The 25,017-nt window shown below is 44.0% G+C and overlaps 1 protein-coding gene across 2 annotated transcripts; it reads left to right on the plus strand.

Moving 5' to 3' along the window:
- The first annotated feature begins 75 nt into the window (after positions 1 to 75).
- ZNF26 (zinc finger protein 26) lies at positions 76 to 12,797 on the plus strand. Of its 2 annotated transcripts, none has more exons than XM_079942414.1 (4): positions 76 to 180; positions 8,708 to 8,834; positions 9,104 to 9,199; positions 10,843 to 12,797. In XM_079942414.1, exons 2-4 carry the CDS (start codon positions 8,735 to 8,737, stop codon positions 12,192 to 12,194), a joined length of 1,548 nt encoding a protein of 515 aa, XP_079798540.1. In that variant the 5' UTR covers positions 76 to 180; positions 8,708 to 8,734; the 3' UTR covers positions 12,195 to 12,797. The 2 variants fall into 2 exon arrangements, with proteins under 2 accessions (XP_079798540.1, XP_079798539.1); XM_079942413.1 differs by having other exon boundaries at positions 88 to 513.
- Positions 12,798 to 25,017: the final 12,220 nt, after the last annotated feature.

Below are 25,017 nucleotides of genomic sequence, written 5' to 3' on the forward strand. Positions count from 1 at the left end.
TTCTGGGAGATGTCGTTTTCTGCCGGCCGCTCCTGGTCGCGTGACGTACTTCCGCGTGCGCCGCACCCCCGCCTCAGCGGAGTACGCGCCTAGCGGGCTGCAGCCTGCGGGGCGACTGTGCACAGAGGCGGGCCGGGGACATACTGTTTCCTTGGCCGCGGAGCTGGCGGAGACGCGAAGGTACCCTGGCCCGGAACGTCTTGTGCGCACCAGGCTCTTGGCCGCCTGAACCCCCACGGTCGATCCGGGCGTGGAGGCGGCCAGCCCGGCCTCGGTCCCTCCCGCCTCACGGCTGCGGAACGGTACAAACTCATCGCCCCGGTTCCCTCCGCCCGGTCCCGGAGCCCGCGTCCCTGCGAGGGACTCAGCCCCGACGGGCAGGTGCCTGGTGCCCGCGGACCCTCCCTCCGTGGGGCGCGAAGCCCCTGCTGGGTGGGCGGGGTGGGAGCAGCCGGGAGACCCTGCACGAAACAGCGCGGGATGGCCAGCAGGTCCCGGACAGCTTCGTGTTGGGTGAGTCGGGACTTTCTCCCTTGCGCAAGCTGACTGGGCCGTGAGCGTAGCCGTGTTCATCCCGTGACGGCCACGCCAGGGCCTGAACTCGCGTGTTCGCCGCCGTCCGCCTGGGTCTCCAGGAACGTTCCTCGTCTTCGGGCATTTTGTGTCCGGTGCCCTGTCCTTCGGCAGGTACCCTGTTTTATGGTCTACAGCGGCCCCTGAATTCTGAGGGCAGCGAGGGTCCTCGTGAATGAAGTGATCCTCTGTCGTTTCAGGTTTCTCACACACAAGTACGGAGTTGTCTTCGTGTCCAGCCCTTTCGGGCCCCATCAGGGAAATTAACCTCCTCTTTGTTCATTCACTTGTTGAGATGCTCATACACCGAGTGTCTTTGTGTGCTGACGCTGAGACTGGCGCTGGCAGTGCGAAGAATTACGTACGTTTCTTGCTTTCGAGGAGCTGCGGTCCCTTGTGGAGGGTGGTCGCTGGGCAGGGTGGCGGGCGGGTTCGAGGGCTCAGAGCCGGAAGGATCCGCGTCGCGAGGGGAGAGGGCCAGTGGACCGAGCCGTTGGCGCGCTGCTCGTGTTTCCGGCCTGGAGAACACTGTTGGAAGAGGTATCCGGGGGCCGAGCGGGCTTGTAGGTGTTCGAAGCGCAGTGCCTGTCGTCGGGTCTGTAGGCTTGGGTAGGGGTTTTCAACTAACATGTGCAGATTAAAGGCGCCTGTGTTCGGGGGAGCGCAGGGTACGACGAGTAGAGCCCCAGGAGGGACCAGTAGAGGACTCGGGGGCAACCAGGACGGCGGTGCCGAAGGGCTGGGGTGCAAGGGAGGTGACAGAACATTTGGAGAGTGGTTTCTTCCGCTGCAAATTTGAGAAGAGAGCTTCCTAGAAGCCATGATACGAAATGCCTCAGAAGTATTTCATGAGGCCGAAAGGTGCCGCCTGGACTTCAGAATGTGGGTCTTAAGCAGCTTTTCCAGAGCAGAGAGAATGTCGGGGGTGGTGCAGGTGGTCAGTTCCTGAGAGGCGAAGGGATTGCGTGCGACTGTGGGCAGCAGGATGTAGAGAAGCGATTAGTAATAGTATAGACACTTTTTTAGGTGATCAAGTGTGACAGGAAGAGTTTGGGTGTCAGGGGAGAAGGGATTTCACCGGGGCGGCCGGAGGGGTACAGTTAACCTCAAAATCAATGAACTTTTTGCTTTTAAACAATAACTATACAGAGAGTACAACGAGAGAAAACGTATTTGCAATAGCAATTGGAAAAGATAAAATAAGTGACCATAAGGGTACAGGACCTGAAAAAAGAAGACTTCACAACTGTTGAATAATATTAATAGGCACCACTCTTGGCCTAGCCACTTTGTGTGTGTGATGTCATTAGCACCTCACGGCCCTGTGAGGCAAGTATGTCCCCATTTTACAGCTGAGGAAACTGGGGAGCCTGCCAGGTCCCAAACTAGTAAGGGAAACAAGGACACGAGGGTGGCAGAGCTGAGATTCAGACCCATGCAGAGTGTCTTCAGAGCCTGTGCTCTTATTGCCTCTTAAGACCTAAAAGACTTGAACAAATGTAGACAGTATTTCCTTGTTTTTGAGTGCACGTGTTTAGCAAGCCTTTATTGACTATTATGCCAGGTAATTTTCTAGGGCATGCAGGGGTGAACAAGACTGACAGGGCCCATGACCCCATGAAGGGTATGGGAGACGGTAAGACATACCAGGGGAACACCATGAACAAAGTTGTGAATGCTCATGCACTGAGAGGCTGGGTGGCTACTTCAGACTGGCAACCTTGTCTTGAGGCAGCATTTAAGCAGAATCTGAATGACAGCTGGATAATCATGGGAGTATGGGGGCACAGAACCGGAAGCAGCTAAGTCAGTGGCCTTAAGGTGAGAACCAGCAGGTGCCCTGTCTAGTGGAAAGAAGGCCTGCGGCAGGAATGGGGAGGGAGCGTGCGAGAGCAAGGCCAGATTGTGTAGGGCCCTTTCAGTAGGCAAAGGATCATCTGGAAAGCCCTAAAGTTTATTACATTTTATGTTTTATTTTGAAATAATTTCCAAACTAGAGAAGTTACAAGAATAGTATAAAATAATCTGTATTGTATTAAAAAAAAAAAACACACCCTTCACCCAGATTCCCCAGATTAGCTCTGTCATTCTCTCTTTACTTGTGTGTGTGTGTACATGAATTGGTATAAAGGGAACAGCCACAGAGACTGAAGTTCAATGTTACTTTCTACCAGAGCCTCTTTCCCCTCTCCTCTGTTGTGCAGTTGGGGAGTGACTGATCACCTCATCTAAACAGACATTGAGCTGGTTTGGGGCTGGGGTGCTGCTTTAGTTCGACTCGGTTCACCTGTATTTTCAGCGGGGTGTGCCGATCGCAGGCTCCTCCCTCGCAGTACTTTGTGTCCTAAGTGCCTTGAGACTATGGGAGAGTCAGTCTGCCATTCCCGCCCAGTTCCTGTACTGACCGCACTCAGAAAATGCCCCAGGGGGACAGCCTGCTGTCCAGGGGGACATCGAAGGCTCCACTGGTTTCTCTTTCTCCTGGTGTCGTCCTCTGTCTCAGCTGACCCCGTCCCACCTGTTCTCAGGCTGGACAAATGCCCTTGGCGAAGTAAACAGCCAGCCAGCTCTTAGCTCACCTGGAAAGAGCTCTCCTCTCTCTGAAATTTGGTGCATTTAGTCCTCCTTGCTTCCGTGGGTCTCTGATGTTCATGAGGATTGTACTTTACCATTAATTTTTTAGTTGTAGCAGCGGTAGTCCAAACGTATGATTTTATTTATTGTGAATAAGTGTTAGAAAAGAAATATCTTCTTAGCATTTTGATTGAGAATTCATTGAATTTATAAATTAATTTGTTGAAAATTAATATCTTTATACCACATTGAGTGTACATATCATAAATGTTACTCGACTACTCAGGCCTCTGTCTTTTTTTTCTTTTTTTAAAAAATATAAAAATGTTTGAAATTTAGTTGATATACAATATTATGGTAGCTTCAGGTGTACTACATACTGATTTGACATTTACATACATTATGAAATGATCACTGCCCCAAGGCTGGTAATTGTCCCAGTACAAAGTTATTACAGTATTATTGACCATATTCCTTATGCTGCATCCCCGTGGCTAATTTATTTTATAAATGAAGGTTTGTACCTCTTAATCCCCTTTACCTATTTCACTCACCCTTCTACCTCTGGCAACCACCCTTTTGCTCTCTGTGTCTATGAGTCTGTTTTTGTTTTGTTTATTTGTTCATTTAATTTTTTAGATTCCACATATAAGTGAGGTCATATGGTATTTGTATTTCTGTCTGATTTATTTCACTTAGCATAATACCCTCTAGTTCTAGTTGTCACAGATGGCAAGATTTTGGGTTTTCCTTAATGGCTGAGTAATGTTCGTGTGTATGTGTGTGTGTGTGTGTGTGTGTGTGTGTGTGTGTGTGTGTGTGCTTGTGTAGCACATATTCTGTATCTATCACTGGACACTTACGTTGCTTCCATATCTGGGCTATTGTGTTTTCTTTGCCTCTGCATTTATGTATTTTATCACATGTGTATTTTTCGTTGTTTTTCTCTATTTTTAAGCTTTATTCCTGAGTACTTTCTAGATTTGTTGTGGTTCTTATTACATTTTCAAGTTGGTTACTGTTGATGTATGAAAGAGCTGTTACATGTTGATTTTTTTTTTTTAACTGCCACCCTGCTGATGTTTCTTATCGGTTCTCATGTTATGCCAGCTGTTTCTGTTAGGTTTTTTAGTCAGAAAATCAGATGTTTGTAAATAATGACAGTAGTTTCTTCTCCTTGCTTAGTGTTTATCGCTGGCATTTTGCTTTGTTCCTGCTGTGCTGGGTCCTCTGGGACAGTGCTGACTAGCAGAGTTGATGTGAGCGTCCGTGTCTTGTTCCTGATTTTAGTTTCACACAAAGTATGATTTTTTTTATAGGCTTAGGGAAATTACTTTTACCTGTAACAAACTGAATTCCGATTTTTAAAAGCGTTAAATTTCCTCATAGTACTTTATTTCATCTATTGAGATGATTGTCCTCCATTAATGTACTAACATTACTTATTTCTTTGATACGGTTGTGTTTTGTTTTTTTAAAGTTTGGACTGTCCTTTAAATTTCTGGATAAACTTCATTCATAGTTTGCTATGTATATATGTACAGGATTTGTTTTACTCTATTAGTGTCTTTATCTAGGTATTTTTAATAAATGAGATTGGACTACAGTTTGTGCGGTCCTTGCCTGCTCTGTAGGGTTATACAGGTTTTGTGTGATGGGTTTCCTATCATTTCCTGGCTCTACATCAGGTTAGATATGGGAGAAATTTTCTGTTCCTTGGATGCTGATAGAACTTACTTTTCAAGATAGTGTGGGACTGTTGTGTTTATGGAGAGGGTATACCTTTGATTACTGTTTCAGTTTATTTTATGACCATGGGCTAGTCAGTCTGGTCTTCCTAATTCTTTCTGGGCAAATTTTGGTTACTTTTATTTTCCTAGGAAATTTTCCATTTCTTCTAAGTTTTCAAATTTACTGGAAGAAATTTGTAAATACAGTCAGTTCTGCTATCATGTTTGCTTTAAGGATGTAAATTTGTTTCAACATGATTGATATCTTAGGGAACAATGTGAGCTTTCTGACTGATTTCAGGCAAGCCTCTTTTCACCACTTTATACTAACCTACGGCCCTTCTGACACCCAAACGTCAGGCGTTTTTCAAGGTACAGTGCCATATTTATGGTAGTATTTCTCAAATCAAACATGTATAAAACTGCTACTGTTTTTATTAAGGTTCCTGATTTTCTTTTTTCATGTGTGCTACAAAGGTGTCACACCCCAACCCTGCTCTTCCCATAAGCCGGAGACTTTGCATAGTGGTGATTTTTTTTTTTTTTTTTGGTAACATCACATTATAGCAGAACTGCTTGTGTATAGTGATCGTTTATGAATTTTAAAATCCCTTTTCTATCTTAGAGTTATGCACCCTGTCTTGGTCATTCCCTCTTTTCTTTCTTTTCTTTTTTTAAAATTTATTTATTTTCTTTATCTTTTTGGGTGCTTTAGGTCTTAGCTGCGGCATCTTTCATTGTGGGGCAGGCTCTTCCTTGTGGCACGCGGGCTTCTCTTTTTTTTTTTTAATTTTATTTATTTATTCATTTTTGGCTGCGTTGGGTCTTCACTGCTGCACAAGGGCTTTTCTTTAGTTGCGGGGAGCAGGGACTATTCTTCATTGCAGTGCGTGGGCTTCTCATTGTGGTGGCTTCTCTTGCTGCAGAGCATAGGCTCTAGGCACACGGGCTTCAGTAGTTGTGGCACACGGGCTCAGTAGTTGTGGCTCACGGGCTCTAGAGCGCAGGCTCAGCAGGTGTGGCACACGGGCTTAGTTGCTTCGTGGCATGTGGGATCTTCTCCGACCAGGGCTCGAACCCGTGTCCCCTGCACTGGCAGGCGGATTCTTAACCACTGTGCCAGCAGGGAAGCTCCCGGGCTTCTCTCTAGTTGTGGTGCGAGGGCTTCAGGGCACGCGGGCTCTGTAGTTGCGGAGCTCGGGCTTAATTGTCCCACAGCATGTGGGATCTTAGTTCCCCGATCAAGGGTCGAACCCACTTCCCCTGTATTGGAAGGCGGATTCTTTACCACTGGACCACCAGGGAAGTCTCCTTATTTCTTGATTATGCTTGCCCAATTAAATTTTTTTGTAGTATTTCCTTTGTATTTTGTTTTTATTCTTATCAAGCTTAAAAATAGCAAAAGGCTTAAAATAAAATACACTCTCTGCTCTACCCCTTTCTTCTTCCATCCTGTCTCTTTGGTCTGTGTTTGCTCTTGTGGCATCTGCCTCAGGCCTTGCTTCCTGTTTCTCCTCCCCCCTGCATGAATGCCCTGGGCTTGATGTCATGGCTTCATTTTTCTCCATCACGACCTCAGACGTGCCCTGTCAGCTGTCCCTCCCCGGCCCTGGCAGTCATCTTGGCAAGAGCCAAGTATTTGGATGTCAGTTAACTTCGAGGCGTTGGAAAGTCCAGGCTACACTCCAACCCCTCTTCTTCCCCGACTCAGGCTGTGGGAGATGGGAGGCTCTTCTCTTTATTCCCACTTCACTTTTTGTCCCTGTGGGAGTTCCTCGTGGGTTGGGATGGGAAGCTCCTGTCATCTGGCGGTCAGTCCCCAGCACGACAGGGATCGCTTGGAGCCTGTGACAGGGCTCTACCCTGTATTTCCACTGGCCTCTGAGGCTCCCCCAGAGTTGCACTCACTGTGTCTTCCCCGGGGTCCCCCTCGCTGCAGGCAGCGCTCTTGGGGAGGAGCCTGTTAGGGCGTCAGTCGGGGCTCCTCTAGCTGCTGCTTCCTTGTCTTCAGCCCCCATCCCTCCCTTTCTCGTCCTGCAGGCTTCCCAACCTGTAGAGGGCAGTGTCTTCCGTTTGCTTGGCCAGATCCTTGCCTTCTCCTCGACGTCCTTCTCTCTCTCTCTGCGCTGTCGTCTCCACCGGGGCGTCTCTGCTTCTGGCTTCACTGGATGCCTGGGACCCAACCACGGCTCCTTACCCCAGTGCTCTTACTCCAGCCCCAGGGACCTTCATCTTTCACTGGAACTAGGACCCCTGCCCTCTCCGTGGCAGTCAGAATGGTCTCAGGTGGGGGTCAGAGCGCACCACCCTGTCCAAGGCCTTCCGGGGGCTTCTCCTCCTGTGGAATGAAATCCAAGTCCTTACCACGTCCTTGAGCCCTGCAGGCCTGTGCCTTTGTTTTCATGCTGCGTGGAAGGCTCTTCCCGAAGAAATCTCAGAGCTCGTTCTCACACTGCTTGTGTTTCTGCCCAAATGTCGCCTCAGCAGGGGGCTCCTGATGACCCCTCTGAGATAGCGCCTGTGTCTTCCTCCCCGCCTCTCTCCCATGAAGCTGCTGGAGGCCTGTCAGAGCACTGTCACCGCTTGCGTGCTAGGTGGCTGTGTGTTTACTGGCATCTCCCCTGCAGGAATGGAAACCCACTGAGGACAGGGACTGTGTCCACAGTTGGTGCCTAATAAGCACTTATTGAATGATCCCCTGAGGGTCTGTGGCTTGCTGCTATCTTTTGGTCCTGTGAGAGGAATTTATTGTGAGTACACTGGGTAGTTCTCAGAGGCATCAAGCACCAGTCATGCAGGCTGCACGGCTGACACTGCCGCAGGGCCACCTGGTAGGACCCGCGCACCTCGGGGAGCAGACCCCCCTGCACTGGTTTGTGGCCTGTGGCTCCGCGACCTGGGCTTTAGGTTCACAGTCTGTGCTGGGTGTCCCCTGGTTGACTCGGTTGTGGACCACTTATTTTCTTGGAAGAAGACTGGGAAGTCACCTATTTGACACGTTTTCTTTTCTTTCTTTCTTTTTTTAAAAAATTTATTTATTTTTGGCTGCGTTGGGTCTTCGTTGCGGTGCACAAGCTTTTCATTGTGGTGGCTTCTCTCGTTGCAGAGCACAGGCTCTAGGAGCGCGGCTTCAGTTGTGGCATGTGGGCTCGGTGGTTGCAGCACGCGGGCCCTAGAGTGCACTGGCTTCAGTAGTTGTGGCATGCGGGCTCAGTAGTTGTGGCTCGTGGGCTCTAGAGTGCAGGTTCGGTTGTTGTGGCGCACAGGCTTAGCTGCTCTGCAGCATGTGGGATCTTCCCGGACCAGGGCTCGAACCTGTGTCCCCTGCATTGGCAGGGAGATTCCTAACCACTGCACCACCAGGGAAGTCCCTGGAATGTTTTCTTCATGTGCTCGCTCCCACTGAGACTCAGGTGGGCTGAGCAGCCGGCCAGATGGCAGGCACTTCCGGAGGGTCAGACCTTGTGTGTCTGGTGCCTGTAGTTCGAGTCGTGCTCACCACCCCGTGCAAGGTCTCCCTGAATAGGTTCTTATCAGACTGGAAACACCTTATTTTGTCTGCATGCATAGCTGTTCATTTCCCTCTACAAGACTAAAAGCTTCTGAAGGCCAGAGTGGGCTTCACTCATCCTGAAGTCTTCAGGACCCAAAAGAGTATCTAGCACACGGAGGCTCACTTATTATTATTATTTTTTAATTCTCTCTCAAAGCAAGTGGTGGGTTCAGGATGCAGTCTGTGGAGGGACATTCTCCTTTCCTGGGTCCTCTACATCTTTTCCATGTCTCCCAGTATAATTGCAGCCTGTGGAATGGTGTGTGTATTGTTACAGGGATTGTCGTCATTCAAGGATATATCTATGGAGTTCACCTGGGAAGAATGGCAGTTATTGGATTCTGCGCAGAAGCACCTGTACCGGGATGTGACTCTGGAAAACTATAGTAACCTGGTGTCTGTGGGTAAGTACAGCTTCTCTTTTCGGCTCAGGTCGTGAGTCATAAGTTGCCACTGCTTTTTCTTTTGTTGTTCTATCCCGGGGTCTCTGAAGTAATTAATGATTATGGACTTGAGCTCTGGAGGTCATACGTTCTTAGTCCCTATTCTGTCTTCACCCCCTCATTGTAATCTTTCTGCAAGTGCAAACGAGCTGCTTCCTTTCTGAGCTCCTAGCTTCCTTTTCTAGTCCCCAGCAGTTTGGCCCACATCCTTTGTGATTTTCCCTTAACAGGGTATCATGGTACCAAACCTGATTTAGTCTTCAAGTTGGAGCAAGGAGAAGAGCCATGGATAATAAACGCGGAAGTTTCCCGTCAGAGCTGTCCAGGTGGGTGAGCAGAAACCATGGAGAGGGGAGGTCTGGAGTGAACCGGGGCTGGCACTCAGGGAGTGTTGTGTGCGCGAACTGTTCTTTGAAGTCCTTGAACCACCGGGTGGACTCGGGATGAGCCCGTGAGTCCTCAGGTAAGGATGGGGCCCTCGGTTTCCTCCCGTGGCTCTGAAAGGTTGCTTTCTGGGTTAGTTTCCTTCCTTCTGGCACCTTTTTTCTCTGCCTTCCTTCCCGTAGTCATGGGCCTTGTTTTCTCTCTTGCCTCTGCAGTTAAGTCCCTTGACTTTACCCATAGTTTTTCATTTCATTCTCTCCCCTTGACTGTTTTAGGAGATTTCATTGCTTCCTTCTCTCTTCTCACACCAGTCACTTGGAAATTACATCTGTTACTTTCTTGGGCACTTTTCTTTTTCTTTTTTTGGCCACACCGCACAGCACGTGGGATCTTAGTTCCCCGACCAGGGATGGAACCCATGCTCCCTGCAGTGTACGTGCAGATTCTTAACCACTGGACCACCAGGGAAGTCCCTTGGGCTCTTTTCTTAAAAGAATTCTGAAACCTAGCCTAATCTCACCTGTATCTTAGGTGGTTTTTATCACCCTGCTTTTATTTCCCTGACCCCGCTTACTCTTCCCTTTTGAGTTGTCCAAGTTTGGGCTTCTCTTCTGTATTGTAACTGTGGAAAGGCTCTTCTGTCCTGAAAATCAAAGCTTTTTTCCTCCCAGTGTTGTAACAGCAGAATCGTCATCCTCCTTCTCCTTTCCTCGTGTGCTCTGGTCCCAGCTTTATATGCTTGCAGGAGAGTGCCCCTGGGCTTTCCCACTCTGCGTTCTCAGTGGCAGAAATGGGAAGGCACTTCTGAAATTGCTCTTCTTCCTCCAGTTTCCCACCACTTTGGGGAGAAAAGTGTTTAGCAAGCAGTCCTGAGAAAGCAGGACAGCTACTGAGGCCCCCAGCACAGCAGTCGTGTACGGGGGTGACTGAGGCTATGTGTCTGACGGGTGCTGACACACAGACAGTGTGTACGGGGCCTTGCCTAATCTGGTTCCTGCCTTCACTCTGTTCACTCAGAATCACTCTGTTCACTCAGGGGGTCTCAGCTGTCCTGGCCTTTGTTCTGTTCCTTAACCATGCCACGCAGGTTCCTTCCCCAGGAGCTTTGCACTTGCTCTTCCTTCTGTTTGGAATGCTTTTGCCTTACTTTCCTTATGGCTCACTCAGTCTCTCTTTTAATGTCTCTTTGTACCTACCTACAGGTCATGCCTAGCTATTCTGTATCCTGTGAATTAACTTTATGAGTAAACTCCTGCAATAATAAAATTGGCATAAATAGTTGGCATTGGCTTCTAAGTGCAGGCTAAATTTTTTAAACTTCTATTTTTAAAAAAACATTTTTGATCACTGCTAATCGGCTACCCATTTCTGTAAAGGGACTTATTTTGGTTTGATTCACTTCCCCTTGCCCTCATGCTTGGTTATGTGATGTGTGTGCACTTGGCAAGTATTTCTTTTGAACCAGTGTGTCAGAGGCCTGGACCAAAAGAAAAACACTCATTACATGGCAGTTCTAAAGCCCTTTAGTTCTATATTCGGTTTGTGTTATGATTTTAAATATATGGTGTTTTTTATTTTTTTCTAGAAGGTTGGAAAGAATGGTACCAGAAAAATCAAGATGAACTCGAAAGTGTTGAGAGAAGCTATGCTTGTAATGCATTTGGAAAGCTTCATCTGAGCAAAAGCCACATTTCTTCAAGACAAAGTCTCCTTAAATATAATACACTTGGAAAAAGCTTGACACAAAACTTAGCTTTAGCCAGAAGCTATCTAAGACAGAATCCTGATCAGTTTCATGGGTATGATGAATCATATTTTCTTAAGCATCAAAGAACTCATAGTATAGAAAAAAACTGTGTATGTAACGAATGTGGGAAAGCTTTTCGTTGTAAATCACAGCTCATTGTACATCTCAGAATTCATACAGGAGAGAGACCATACGAATGCACTAAATGTGAGAGAGCCTTCAGTGCCAAGTCAAACCTCAATGCTCATCAGAGAGTCCACACAGGAGAGAAGCCCTACTCCTGTATCGAGTGTGGGAAAGTCTTCTCATTCAGGTCACAGCTCATTGTCCATCAGGAAATTCACTCAGGAGGGAAACCTTATGGTTGCAGTGAATGTGGGAAAGCCTACAGCTGGAAATCACAGCTGATTTTACACCAGAGAAGCCATACAGGAGTGAAACCCTATGAATGCAGTGAATGTGGGAAAGCCTTTAGTCTGAAGTCCCCATTCATTGTGCACCAGAGAACTCACACAGGAGTGAAACCCCATAAATGCAGTGACTGTGGGAAAGCCTTCAGGAGTAAGTCGTATCTCCTCGTTCACATCAGGATGCACACGGGAGAGAAGCCCTATCAGTGCAGGGATTGCGGGAAGGCCTTCAGCATGAAGACACAACTTGTTGTGCACCAGGGAATTCACACAGGAAATAATCCTTATCAGTGCAGTGAATGTGGGAAGGCCTTTGGTAGGAAGGAACAGCTCACCGCGCATCTGAGAGCTCATGCGGGAGAGAAGCCCTATGGGTGCAGTGAGTGTGGGAAAGCCTTCAGCAGCAAGTCATACCTCGTTATACACCGGAGAGCACACACAGGAGAGAGACCCTATGAGTGTAGCTTCTGTGAGAGAGCCTTTTGTGGGAAATCACAGCTAATTATACATCAGAGAACTCATTCAACAGAGAAGCCCTATGAATGCAGCGAATGTGAGAAAGCCTATCCTAGGAAGGCGTCACTTCAGATACACCAGAAGACTCATTCAGGAGAAAAACCCCACAAATGCAGTGAATGCGGGAAAGCCTTCACTCAAAAGTCGTCTCTCAGTGAACATCAGAGAGTTCATACAGGAGAGAAGCCATGGAAATGCTCTGAATGTGGGAAATCCTTCTGCTGGAATTCAGGGCTTCGTATACATCGAAAAACTCACAAGTGAGAAATCAGAGCGGAGTAGATGTTAGAATCATTCTCACAGAAGCTGATCCACAGGAGACTTCAGAGGATAATAGAGGCAGGAAGTCCTAAAAATACTCTTTTATCAAATTAGTCATACGAGAGAGAGGCCAATCATATTTGGAATGAATGTGCAAAAGCTTTCAGAAGTAAGTCATACAAATCTTTATATACAAGAGAATAGTTGCAGGAGTACAGAGCAGTAACTGTATCAGAAGTGGTAGCCTGATTATGAAGATTTAACATGGGGAATCATATTGAGAAACCCTTGTAACTTTAATAAATCAAGAAAGCACTTCCCGTGGAAGCTGTGTTACATGGGGAGTCGCATTCCAGATGTGGTGCTGAAGAAAGTCTTGGTAGAGAGTAAAGTTGTTTTTTATTTTAATATGTATCTAGAGTAATAGCAGGAAAATGGCAAGGAACATACTCTGAAGGTTAAGGGGTATGGAGTGTGACTTTCCTGAGTAACACTGAATAGTGTTTTAAAAATTTTTGGTATTTTATTTTAAAGTGTAACTTGTTATATTTGATAGTTTGTGGAATAACACCCTCTAATATTCTCCACATTAAATGCTAAGGATCAGTGTTGTCTCTTTATTTCTTAGCAATATAACTAAAATAATATAGTTTTTAATAAATGAAAGGATTCAGTTCTCATTCCAAATGAATTTACATATCCAGCAAGTGGGTCTGGCAGTTGTTAACAGGGGTGCTTCCTAAGAGCACTCACCATAATGAACATTGATTATATTTACCAGTTCAGTGTCTGTTCTGCAAGATTTGTAAGAGCGGCTTAGATCTCTCTGAAGAAATACCCCTCCTGTGTGTGTGCACCCTTGCGGTGGGTCTTTCAGGGTGTCCTTTCCACCAGTCACAGGTGAGCACTCTGCCGTTGTTGGGAAATGGGAGCCTCTTTTCCAGGAGTTTGCATCTCGATTTCAGTCTCCCATGAACCAGCAGGGAAATATTGGAACCCATTCTTGTCCCAGAATTCTACTGAGACCATCAGTTAGTTCTTGCTGTTTTGATTTCTCAGAATAACTTTGGATACTGCCCCTTTTGAACCTGGTTTTCTGGTCTTCTGTGTGCTTCCTCACCTTTTCAATAAATATTGTTTTCTGCTGAAGTTAAGCAGAATGAGTTCCTATTTTTTGTCACTGAAGGGCTTTAACTGGTAAGTCGTTGTTCTGGAGTAGCTGTAGGTAGTAAACTGTTGAAGAACAGCTGGGTGTGTGGTTTAGGTTTTTTCCTGAGACAAGAAGAAAGTCTTTCAGATTCCTGTTTATATTCCAAGGTGGATACTTTTTAGTACATAGTATGAAATAGTGTTATTGCTTGTGTACACCAAGAACCTTGTGGCCCCTGTTGGTAAGATTCTGGGAATACTGAGGAACTATTGTCCTAGAAGAGTTTTAAATTAATGAGGAAATCTGGGGCAGGAGATGAGATGGCTCATTCTGGTTACATCGGCTCTTAAACACAACAAGGACAGACTTGAAGGCCTGGAATCTCATCTCAAGGCAGAGTACTGAACTCAGCCACGCTCTGACATTGCTGAAATAATTGCTTACTCAGAGCTGTAGCGTTGAGATGGTGGACACCAAATACACAGTTGGCTTGCTGAATTAGAGTCATCTACCTTAAGTGCGCACTAATCCCTTATGTAAACGTGCATTAGAAAAGTTGTCTCTTGATAATTGATAATTGGAGTAGCGATATCTGAGAAGTGTCCGAGGACTCAGCCTAGCAAACTCGTGGTATACTTTGCACTGTATGCTCTTCACTTGGGGATATGGTCTAGATGTTGGCAAACTACAGACTGCAGGCCAAATACAGATTGCAGCCCATATTTGTATGGATGGCAAGTAAGAAGCTTTTACATGTTTAAATGGTTAAAAAGAGCCAAACTTTTATGAAATGAGAAAATTATTTGAAATTCAAGTATCAGTGTCCATCCATCAAGTTTCCTTGGACCACAGGCAGACACAATCTGTGTATTGCTGTCCGGCTGCTTTTGCACTGCAGTGGCAGAGTTGAATGGTTGAGGCAGACACGGTATTACCCACAGAACCCACTAACTCCTGATGTAGAGGCCCTTCCCTTCAGTGAAAAAGTGAACCATACCTTGTAGGAGGCAGCTTATTCTTGCAGTACCCCATGCCTCGCTGTTACCAGCTCTGTGTCCAAATTTCCTGTTCTTTTAAGGATGCCAGTCATATTGGCTTAGTTCTCACCCTGTGATCTAATTTAAACTTGATTATCTCTGTAAAGACCCTGTCTCTAATTAACTTCTCATTCTGAGATACTGGGGGTTAGGAATCCAGCGTCTTTTTTGACAGGATGCAATTCAACCCATAACAGTCTGCCCTCCTGCCCCTCCCCACCCCACCAAATTCATATGCTTTTCACATGCAAAATACATTCACCCCTGCCCAACATCCCCCCAAATCTTAATCCACTCCAACATCAACTCTAAGTCCATAATCTCATCTAAATCAGGTATGGGTGAGACTTGGGATATGATTCATCCTGGGGCAATATTCCTCTTCATCTGTGAATCTGTGACACCAGATAAGATATCTGCTTCCAAAATACAATAATCAGATAGGCATGGGATAGACATTCCCATTCCAAAAGGAAGAAATCAGGAAAAAGGGTGTTATGAGTCCCAACCAAGTCCAAAAACTAGCAGGGTAAGTTCCATTAGATGTTAAGGCTTGAGAATAACCCTCTTTGGCTAAATACTCTGTCCTCTGAGCCCACTGGGGTGGTGGCCCTGCCCCTTCAACCCTGGATGGTGGGCCAGCCCTCTGGAATTAAAAAGGAGGCTTCACCTTCTGGAACCAAGGAAGTGGCCCTGCCCTCAGGGTCATTCTTCCCTTTGCTTTAAGGATAACCTATGTTCACAGCCTGTTTCCAGCCTGTTTCCTGCCTGTAGAATCTCAGAAGTTTGACAAAGTTCCTTCATTTCAACCTTGCTCTGTTCCCTTCAGTCCAAGTTGGTAGCATTTCTGCTGAGATGATTAATTGGATTCACAAGCCATACACCCATAATCTCTTGAGCAAGCAGCGTCTGGCCACATGCTTGGTGTTCTCTCCTGAGCTTGCTTTCTCGTTTTTTGCGATATGAGTAAGCTGAGAGTCTTCCAGATCTTCATGATCTAGTTCCTTTATGTTTAACAATACATTCTCAGAAGAAGTTAAGTCATGCCTTCAACACTTTGCTTAGTAATCTCTTCAGCTAAATATCCAAGTTCATCACTCACAAGTTCTGCCTTCCATTAAACACTAGAACACAAGTCAGCCAAGTTCTCTGCCGCTTTTCTCTGATTTCCAATAACACGTCCCTCATTTTTGTCTGACACCTCACCAGTACTACCTTAACATTCGTATTTCTACCAACAGTGTCCTCAAGGCAATCTGGGCTTTTTCTATCAAGTACCTCAAAACTCTTCCATCCTCTACCAATTCCAAAGCCACTTCCACATTTTTAGGTATTTGCTAAAGCAGCACCCTGTTTTCCAGCCAAAATCTTCATTTGTTTGCAAGGGCTGCTGTAACAGAGTACTACAAAATGAGTGGTTTAAGTAACAGAAATTTATTTTTTATATTTTTCATAGTTCTGGAGGTCACAAGTCTGAAGTCAAGGTGCCAGCAGGGTTGATTCCTCCTGAGGACTGTGAGGGGAGAATCTGTTCCAGGATTCTCTCTTCAACTTCTAGGTCTCCGTCTTCTCCCATTGTGTCTTCACATCATTTTTCTCCTTATGTGTGTCTATTTCGTGTCCAAATTTCTCCTTTTTATAAGGATATCAGTCCTACTGGTTCAGGGCCCACCCTAAAGACCTCATTTTTTTTTTTCTCTACGCGGGCCTCTCACTGTTGTGGCCTTTCCCATTGCGGAGCACAGGCTCCGGACGTGCAGGCTCAGCAGCCATGGCTCACGGGCCCAGCCGCTCCGCGGCATGTGGGATCTTCCCGGACCGGGGCATGAACCCGTGTCCCCTGCATCGTCAGGCGGACTCTCAACCACTGCGCCACCAGGGAAGCCCCTAAAGACCTCATTTGAACATAGTTATCTCTGTAAAGACCCTGTCTCTAAATAAGGTCAGATTCTGAGGTGGGGGTTTAGGATTCCAACATCTCTTTTCGGGGGGAAACAATTCAACCCATGACATTCAGCAAGGAAACAGGCAATTTGAACAACACTCTAAACCAGCTGGACCTAGCAGACATGTGGAGCACTCTACTCCACTGCAGCAGACTCCCCAAGCACACATGGAACTTTGTGCCACACAGAGCACATGCTAGGCCACAGAACAAGCCCCGAAGGACACTGCAAGCAGCTCTAACACACTGGCCAAAACTGGGACCAAATAAATAATGATAACAGGTTACAACCCAAAGAATAAAATAACAATCCATATATCCATAATGATATATAGATATATAAATGTATAAACAACTAGGGAAGAGGGGAAAACTCTTTTAAACAGTTGAATATCAATAAATACGAAAGGAAATGACCATTTGGTAGCCAGCACAGTAATACTTGTTTTAGGCAAGAATCATTAATGAATGCTAAAACTGGGTGAGTGACAGTTTTTTGGGTTTTTTTTTTTTTTGAGTGACAGCTTTATGAGAGGTTATTTTATTAGGTTCAGAACATCTGCCCACAAGACACTTATTAATTACGGTTGGAAAAAGAAATCTGGCATTTACCACCTTAATTAAGCAATCAAAAGTAATATTGCCACTACTGGTACAAACAAATATCAGGGAACTGTTGCTGTAATTCTCTGAGAAGGACACAATGTCATTTCTGTAGTATTCCTGCCCCAAATGCATAACCTGAATCTAAATTGTGAGGAAATATCTGGCAAACAAAAGTTACGGCCATTTACCATGAAAATGGCATGCACTTTAAAAAACGTTGAGGTTGTAGAAGAAAAAGGCTGAAAGGCTGCTCCAGTGAAAAAAGAGCTAGAGACAGGGCACTGCACACCAAACACAAATTTTGTTTCTTAGACATTATCTGGGCAATTGATGGAATTTGTATAAGTTTTGTGTATTAGGTAATAGTATGACATTTATGTTAATTTCCTCAATTTGATAATTTTATGGTCACTAGATAATAGAATGACCTTGTTGGAGATACTGAAGCACTGGGGAGTATAGAGGACTCACATCTGCAACTCATGCTCGTACCTTTCACGAAAAATATGTTCTTTTATAGAGAAAGCAGATGTGGTAAAGCAATAAAATTGGGGAAGTATAAGTAAAGGGTATTTAGGAATTCTTTACAATTCTTTTTTTTAAACTTAATTTTATTTATTTTATACAGCAGGTTCTTACTAGTTATCTATTTTATACACATCAGTGTATACATGTCAATCCCAATCACCCAATTCATCACACCACCACCACCCTCCCCCCACCACTTTCCCCCCTTGGTGTCCATACATTTGTTCTCTCCATCTGTGTCTCTATTTCTGCCTTGCAAACTGGTTCATCTGTACCATTTTTCTAGATTCTACATACATGTGTTAGTATAAGATATTAGTTTTTCTCTTTCTGACTTACTTCACTCTGTATGACAGTCTCTCGGTCCATCCACGTCTCCACAAATGACCATTTTCGTTCCTTTTTATGGCTGAGTAATATTCCATTGTATATATGTACCACATCTTTATCCATTCATCTGTCGATGGGCATTTAGGTTGCTTCCATGACCCGGCTATTGTAAATAGTGCTGCAATGAACATTGGGGTGCATGTGTCTTTTTGAATTATGGTTTTCTCTGGGTGTATGCCCAGTAGTGGGATTGCTGAGTCATATGGTAATTCTATTTTTAGTTTTTTAAGGAACCTCCATACTGTTCTCCATAGTGGCTGTATCACTTTACATTCCCACCAACAGTGCAAGAGGGTTCCCTTTGCTCCACACCCTCTCCAGCATTTGTTTTTTTACATTTTCTGATGATGCCCATTCTAACTGGTGTGAGGTGATACCTGATTGTAGTTTTGATTTTCATTTCTCTAATAATTAGTGATGTTGAGCAGCTTTTCATGTGCCTCTTGGCCATCTGTATGTCTTCTTTGGAGAAATGTCTATTTAGGTCTTCTGCCCATTTTTGGATTGGGTTGTTTGTTTTGTTAATATTGAGCTGCATGAGCTGTTTATGTATTTTAGAGATTAATCCTTTGTCTGTTGATTCATTTGCAGATATTTTCTCCCATTCTGAGGGTTATCTTTTCGTCTTGTTTATAGTTTCCTTTGCTGTGCAAAAGCTTTTAAGTTTCATTAGGTCCCATTTGTTTATTTTTGTTTTTATTTCCATTACTCTAGAGGGTGGGTCAAAAAAGATCTTGCTGTGAATTGTGTCAAAGAGTGTTTTTCCTGTATTTTCCTCTAAGAGTTTCATAGTGTCCAGTCTTACATTTAGGTCTCTAATCCATTTTGAGTTTATTTTTGTGTATGGTGTTAGGGAGTGTTCTAATTTCATTCTTTTACATGTAGCTTCCAGTTTTCCCAGCACCTCTTATTGAAGAGACTGTCTTTTCTCCATTGTATATCCTTGCCTCCTTTGTCATAGATTAGTTGACCATAGGTGCGTGGGTTTATCTCTGGGCTTTCTATCCTGTTCCATTGATCTATATTTCTGTTTTTGTGCCAGTACCATATTGTCTTGATTACTGTAGCTTTGTAGTATAGTCTGAAGTCAGGGAGTCTGATTCCTCCAGCTCCGTTTTTTTCCCTCAAGACCTCTTTGGCTATTCGGGGTCTTTTCTGTCTCCATACAAATTTTAAGATTTTTTTCCCTAGTTCTGTAAAAAATACCATTGGTAATTTGATAGGGATTGCATTGAATCTGTAGATTGCTTTGGGTAGTATAGTCATTTTCACAATATTGATTCTTTCAGTCCAAGAACATGGTATACCTCTCCATCTGTTTGTGTCATCTTTGATTTCTTTCATCCGTGACATACAGTTTTCTGAGTACAGGTCTTTTACCTCCTTAGGTAGGTGTATTCCTAGGTATTTTATTCTTTTTGTTGCAGTGGTGAATGGGATTGTCTCCTTAATTTCTCTTTCTGATCTTTTGTTGTTAGTGTATAGGAATGCAAGAGATTTCTGTGCATTAATTTTGTATCCTGCAACTTTACCAAATTCATTGATTAGTGCTAGTAGTTTTCTCGTGGCACCTTTAGGATTCTCTATGTATAGTATCATGTCATCTGCAAACAGTGACAGTTTTACTTCTTCTTTTCCAATTTGTGTTCCTTTTATTTCCTTTTCTTCTCTGACTGCCATGGCTAGGACTTCCAAAACTATGTTGAATAATAGTGGTGAGTGTGGACATCCTTGTCTTGTTCCTGATCTTAGAGGAAAAGCTTTCATTTTTTCACCAATGAGAATGATGTTTGCTGTCGGTTTGTCCTATATGACCTTTAGTATGTTGTGGTAGGTTCCTTCTATGCCCACTTTCTAGAGAGTTTTTACTCATAAATCAGTGTTGAATTTTGTCAAAAGATTTTTCTGCATCTCTTGAGATGATCATATGGTTTTTCTTCTTCAGTTTGTTAATATAGTGTACCACATTGATTGATTTGTGTATTTTGAAGAATCCTTGCTTCCCTGGGATAAATCCCACTTGATCATGGTGCATGATCCTTTTAATGTGTTGTTGGATCCTGTTTGCTAGTAATTTTTTTTTTTTTTTTTTTGGCGGTATGCGGGCCTCTCACTGTTGTGGCCTCTCCTGTTGTGGAGCACAGGCTCCAGATGCGCAGGCTCAGCAGCCATGGCTCACGGGCCCAGCCGCTCCGCGGCATGTGGGATCCTCCCAGACCTGGGCATGGATCCGCGTCCCCTGCATCGGCAGGCAGACTCTCAACCACTGCGCCACCAGGGAAGCCCCTGTTTGCTAATATTTTGTTGAGGATTTTTGCATCTATATTCATCAGTGATATTGGTCTGTAATTTTCTTTTTTTGTAGTATCTTTGTCTGGTTTTGGTATCAGGGTGATGGTGGCCTCGTAGAATGAGGTTGGGAGTGTTTCTTCCTCTGCAATTTTTTGGAAGAGTTTGAGAACAATGGGTGTTTGCTCTTCTGTAAATGTTTAATAGAATTCACCTGTGAAGCCATCTGGTTCTGGACTTCTGTTTGTTTGCAGATTTTTTTTTTTTTTTGGCGTTACGCAGGCCCCTCACTGCTGTGGCCCCTCCCGTTGTGGAGCACAGGCTCTGGACGCGCAGGCTCAGCAGCCATGGCTCACGGGCCCAGCCGCTCCACGGCATGTGGGATCTTCCCGGACCGGGGCACGAACCCACGTCCCCTGCATCGGCAGGCAGACTCTCAACCACTGCGCCACCAGGGAAGCCCTGTTTGCAGATTTTTAATCACAGTTTCAATTTCATTATTTGTGATTGGTCTGTTCGTATTTTCTATTTCTTCCTGATTCAGTCTTGGAGGGTTATACCTTTCTAAGAATTTGTCCGTTTCTTGCAGGTTGTCCATTTTATTGGCATAGAGTTGCTTGTAGTTGTCTCTTATGATGCTTTGTACTTTTGCAGTGTCCATTGTAACTTCTCCTTTTTCAGTTCTAATTTTATTGATTTGAGTCCTCTCCCTCTTTTTCTTGATGAGTCTGGCTAAAGGTTTATCAATTTTATTCATCTTCTCAAAGAACCAGCTTTTAGTTTTATTGATCCTTGCTATTGTTTTCTTTGTTTCTTTTTCATTTTTTTCTGCTCTCATTTTTCTGATTTCTTTCCTTCTACTAATTTGTGTTTCCTTTGTTCTTCTTTCTGTAGTTCCTTTAGGTGTAAGGTTAGATTGTTTGAGATTTTTCTTGTTTCTTGAGGTAGGATTGTATTGCTATAAACTTCCCTCTTAGAACTGCTTATGCTGCATTCCATAGGTTTTGGATCGTCATGTTTTCATTGTCATTTGTCTGTCTCTCGCTGTTTTTTGATTTCCTCTTTGATTTCTTCAGTGATCTCTTGGTTATTTAGTAACGTATTATATAGCTTCCATTTGTTTGTGTTTTTTTATTTTTTTCCCTGTAATTTATTTCTAGTCTCATAGCATTGTTGTCAGAAAAGATAATTGATATGATTTCAATTTTCTTAAATTTACTGAGGCTTGATTTGTGACCCAAGATGTGATCTATCCTGGAGAATGTTCCATGTGCATTTGAGAAGAAAGCATACTCCGCTGTTTTCAGATGGAATGTCCTATAAATATCAATTAAGTCTATCTGATCTATTGTGTCATTTAAAGCTTGTGTTTCCTTATTAGTTTTGTGTCTGGATTATCTGTCCATTGATGTAAGTGAGGTGTTGAGAGTCCCCCACTCTTATTGAGATACTGTTGCTTACCTCTTTTATAGCTGTTAGCATTTACCTTATGTGTTGAGGTGCTCCTATGTTGGTTGCCTATATATTTATAATTGTCATATCTTTTTCTTGGATTGATTCCTTGATCATTACGTAGTGTCCGTCCTTATCTCTTATAACATTATTATTATTATTTTTTTTTGCAGTACGCGGGCCTCTCACTGTTGTGGCCTCTCCCATTGCGGAGCACAGGCTCCAGATGCGCAGGCTCAGCAGCCAAGGCTCATGGGCCCAGGCGCTTCGTGGCATGTGGGATTTTCCCGGACTGGGGCACGAACCCACGTCCCCTGCATTGGCAGGTGGACTCTCAACAACTGCGCCACCAGGGAAGCCCCCCTTATAACATTATTTTAAAGTCTGTTTTGTCTGATAGGCGTATTGCGACTCCAGCTTTCTTTTGATTTCCATTTGCATGGAATATCTTTTTCCATCCTCTCACTTTCTGGCTGTATGTGTCCCTAGGTCTGAAGTGGGTTTCTTGTAGACAGCATATATATGGGTCTTGTTTTTGTATCCATTCAGCAAACCTGTGTCTCTTGATTGGGGCATTTAAGGTAATTATTGATATGTATGTTCCTATTACCATTTTCTTAATTGTTTTGGGTTTGTTTTTGTAGGTCCTTTTCTTCTCTTGTGTTTCCCACTTAGAGAAGTTCCTTTAGCATTTGTTGTAGAGCTGGTTTGGTGGTGCTGAATTCTCTTACCTTTTGCTTGTCTGTAAAGCTTTTGATTTCTCTGTCGAACCTGAATGAGATCCTTGCCAGGTAGAGTAATCTTGGCTGTGGGTTCTTCCCTTTCACCAATTTAAATATATCATGCCACTCCCTTCTGGCTTGTAGAGTTTCTGCTGAGAAATCAGCTCTTAACCTTATGGGAGCTCCATTGTATGTTGTCATTTTCCCCTTATTGCTTTAAATAATTTTTCTTTGACTTTAATTTTTGTCAGTTTGATTACTGTCTGTCTTGGCGTGTTTCTCCTTGGGTTTATCCTGCCTGGGGCTCTCTGCACTTCCTGGACTTGGGTGGCTATTTCCTTTCCCATGTTAGGGAGTTTTTCAACTATAATCTCTTCATATATTTTCTTGGGTCCTTTCTCTCTCTCTTCTCCTTCTGGGACCCCTATAATGTGAATGTTGGTGTGTTTATGTTGTCCCAGTAGTCTCTTAGGCTGTCTTCATTTCTTTTCATTCTTTTTTCTTTATTTTGTTCCATGGCAGTGAATTCCACGATTCTGTCTTCCAGGTCACTTATCCGTTCTTCTGCCTCAGTTATTCTACTACTGATTCCTTCTAGTGTATTTTTCATTTCAGTTATTGTATTGTTCATCTCTGTTTGTTTGTTTTTTAATTCTTCTAGGTGTTTGTTCTTTAATTCTTCTAGGTCTTTGTTAAACATTTCTTGCATCTTCTTGATGTTTGCCTCCATTCTTTTTCCGAGGTCCTGGATCATCTTCACTATCATTATTCTGATTTCTTTTTCTGGAAGGTTGCGTGTCTCCACTTCATTTAATTGTCTTTCTGGGGTTTTATCTTGTTCCTTCATCTGGTACATAGTCTTCTGCCTTTTCATTTTGTCTGTCTTTCTGTGAATGTGGTTTTTGTTCCATAGGCTGCAGGATTGTAGTTCTTCTTGCTTCTGCTGTCTGCCCTCTGGTGGATGAGGCTATCTACGAGGCTTGGGCAATCTCCCTGTGTTTCTCTGGTAGGCAGAGCTCTGTAAAACTTTAATCTGCTTGTCTGCTGTTGGGTGGGGCTGAGTTCCCTCCCTGTTGGTTGTTTGGCCTGAGGCGACCCAGCACTGGAGCCTACCCAGCTCTTTGGTGGAGCTATTGGCCGACTCTGGGAGGGCTCACCGCCAAGGAGTACTTCCCAGGACTTCTGCTGCCAGTGCCCTTTTCCTCACGCTCAGACATAGCCACCACCCGCCTCTTCAGGAGACCCTCCAACACTAGCAGGTAGGTCTGGTTCAGTCTCTATGGGGTCACTGCTCCTTCCCCTGGGTCCCGATGCACACACTACTTTGTGTGTGCCCTCCAAGAGTGGAGTCTCTGTTTCCCCCAGTCCTGCCAAAGTCCTGCAAGCAAATCCCGCTAACCTTCAAAGTCTGTTTCTCTGGGAATTCCTCCTCCCGTTGCCAGACCCCCAGGTTGGGAAGCCTGATGTGGAGCTCAGAACCTTCATTCCAGTGGGTGGGCTTCTGTGGTATAAGTGTTCTCCAGTTTGTGAGTGACCCGCCCAGCGGTTATGTGATTTGATTTTATTGTGATTGCACCCCTCCTCCTGTCTCATTGTGGCTTCTCCTTTGTCTTTGGATGTGGGGTATCTTTTTTGGTGAGTTCCAGTGTCTTCCTGTCGATGATTGTTCAGCAGTTATTTGTGATACTGGTGCTCTTGCAAGAGGCGGTGAGTGCACGTCCATCTACTTGAACCAATCAGACATTCTTTACAATTCTTTAAATTCTGTATTTTTGTGACATTTTTTCAACTTTTCGGCAGCATGAAATCATTTATAAATAATACAGTTAGGAAGAAAAAATGAATTTAGCAAGGTCACTGGATGTCAGGTCCGTATATCCAAGTCAGTTCTACTTCTACACACCAGAAAAACTTTATAAAATAGGATTTAATAAAATGAATTCATTTTCAAAAGTATCAAATTACACAATAAATTTTCTGTGTGTTGGAACTGTTCTGTATCTTGACTATAGTCATCGATATATAAACATACACAGGTGATAAAATCAAATAGAACTTGATACATATACACATACAACTGTGTGTAAGTAAAACTGGGGAAATCTTAGTAAGTCTTGTGGATTGTATCGATGTCAGTACTCTGGCTGTGATATTATACTGTAGTTATGCAAAGTGTTAACGCTGGGGGTAAACTGGGCAAAGTGTATTAGGGATCGCTTTGTATTTTATTTTATACTGGAGGTGAACTTGCAATTATCTTGATAAAATTTTTAATTAAAACAAAATAAATCTAATAAGGATGTAAAAGTAGAATGAATAAACTATTATATACAATCAATAGAATACTATGCTATAACTATGAAATAAACTACAATTGAATAAACAACATGTTTACATCCTAGATACATAGTATTGAGTAAAAAAAAAAGTCATTCTCAGAAGACTGTATATAATATAATACCATAGTTAAAGACCAATAAAGTGAAATGGATTATATATTATTTAGACACACATGTGTAGGTGATAAGATGATGAAATGAAAAAGCAAGATAATGATAAGCAAAATGTTTAGGATAGTGTCTACCTCTGTGGAGAAAGCAGTGAGTTGGAAAGGAGGAACAGCAGACAGAGACTGCAAGTGATTTGTAATTTTCTGTTTCTCAGACTGGGTGATAGATTCATGGACATTCATGAGAAAGTACTTGTA

This window comes from Stenella coeruleoalba, assembly GCF_951394435.1.
Source record: "Stenella coeruleoalba genome assembly, chromosome: 14".
In the NCBI taxonomy this organism is placed as follows: Eukaryota; Metazoa; Chordata; class Mammalia; order Artiodactyla; family Delphinidae; genus Stenella; species Stenella coeruleoalba.

Bases quoted from the DNA above. Each gene is read 5' to 3' on its own strand.
- ZNF26 (XM_079942413.1), top strand. From the start codon at position 481: ATGGCCAGCAGGTCCCGGACAGCTTCGTGTTGG. The intron at 514-8,707 runs GTGAGTCGGGAC...GTATTGTTACAG, and splicing joins CCCGGACAGCTTCGTGTTGG to GGATTGTCGTCATTCAAGGA. The intron at 8,835-9,103 runs GTAAGTACAGCT...TTCCCTTAACAG, and splicing joins TAGTAACCTGGTGTCTGTGG to GGTATCATGGTACCAAACCT.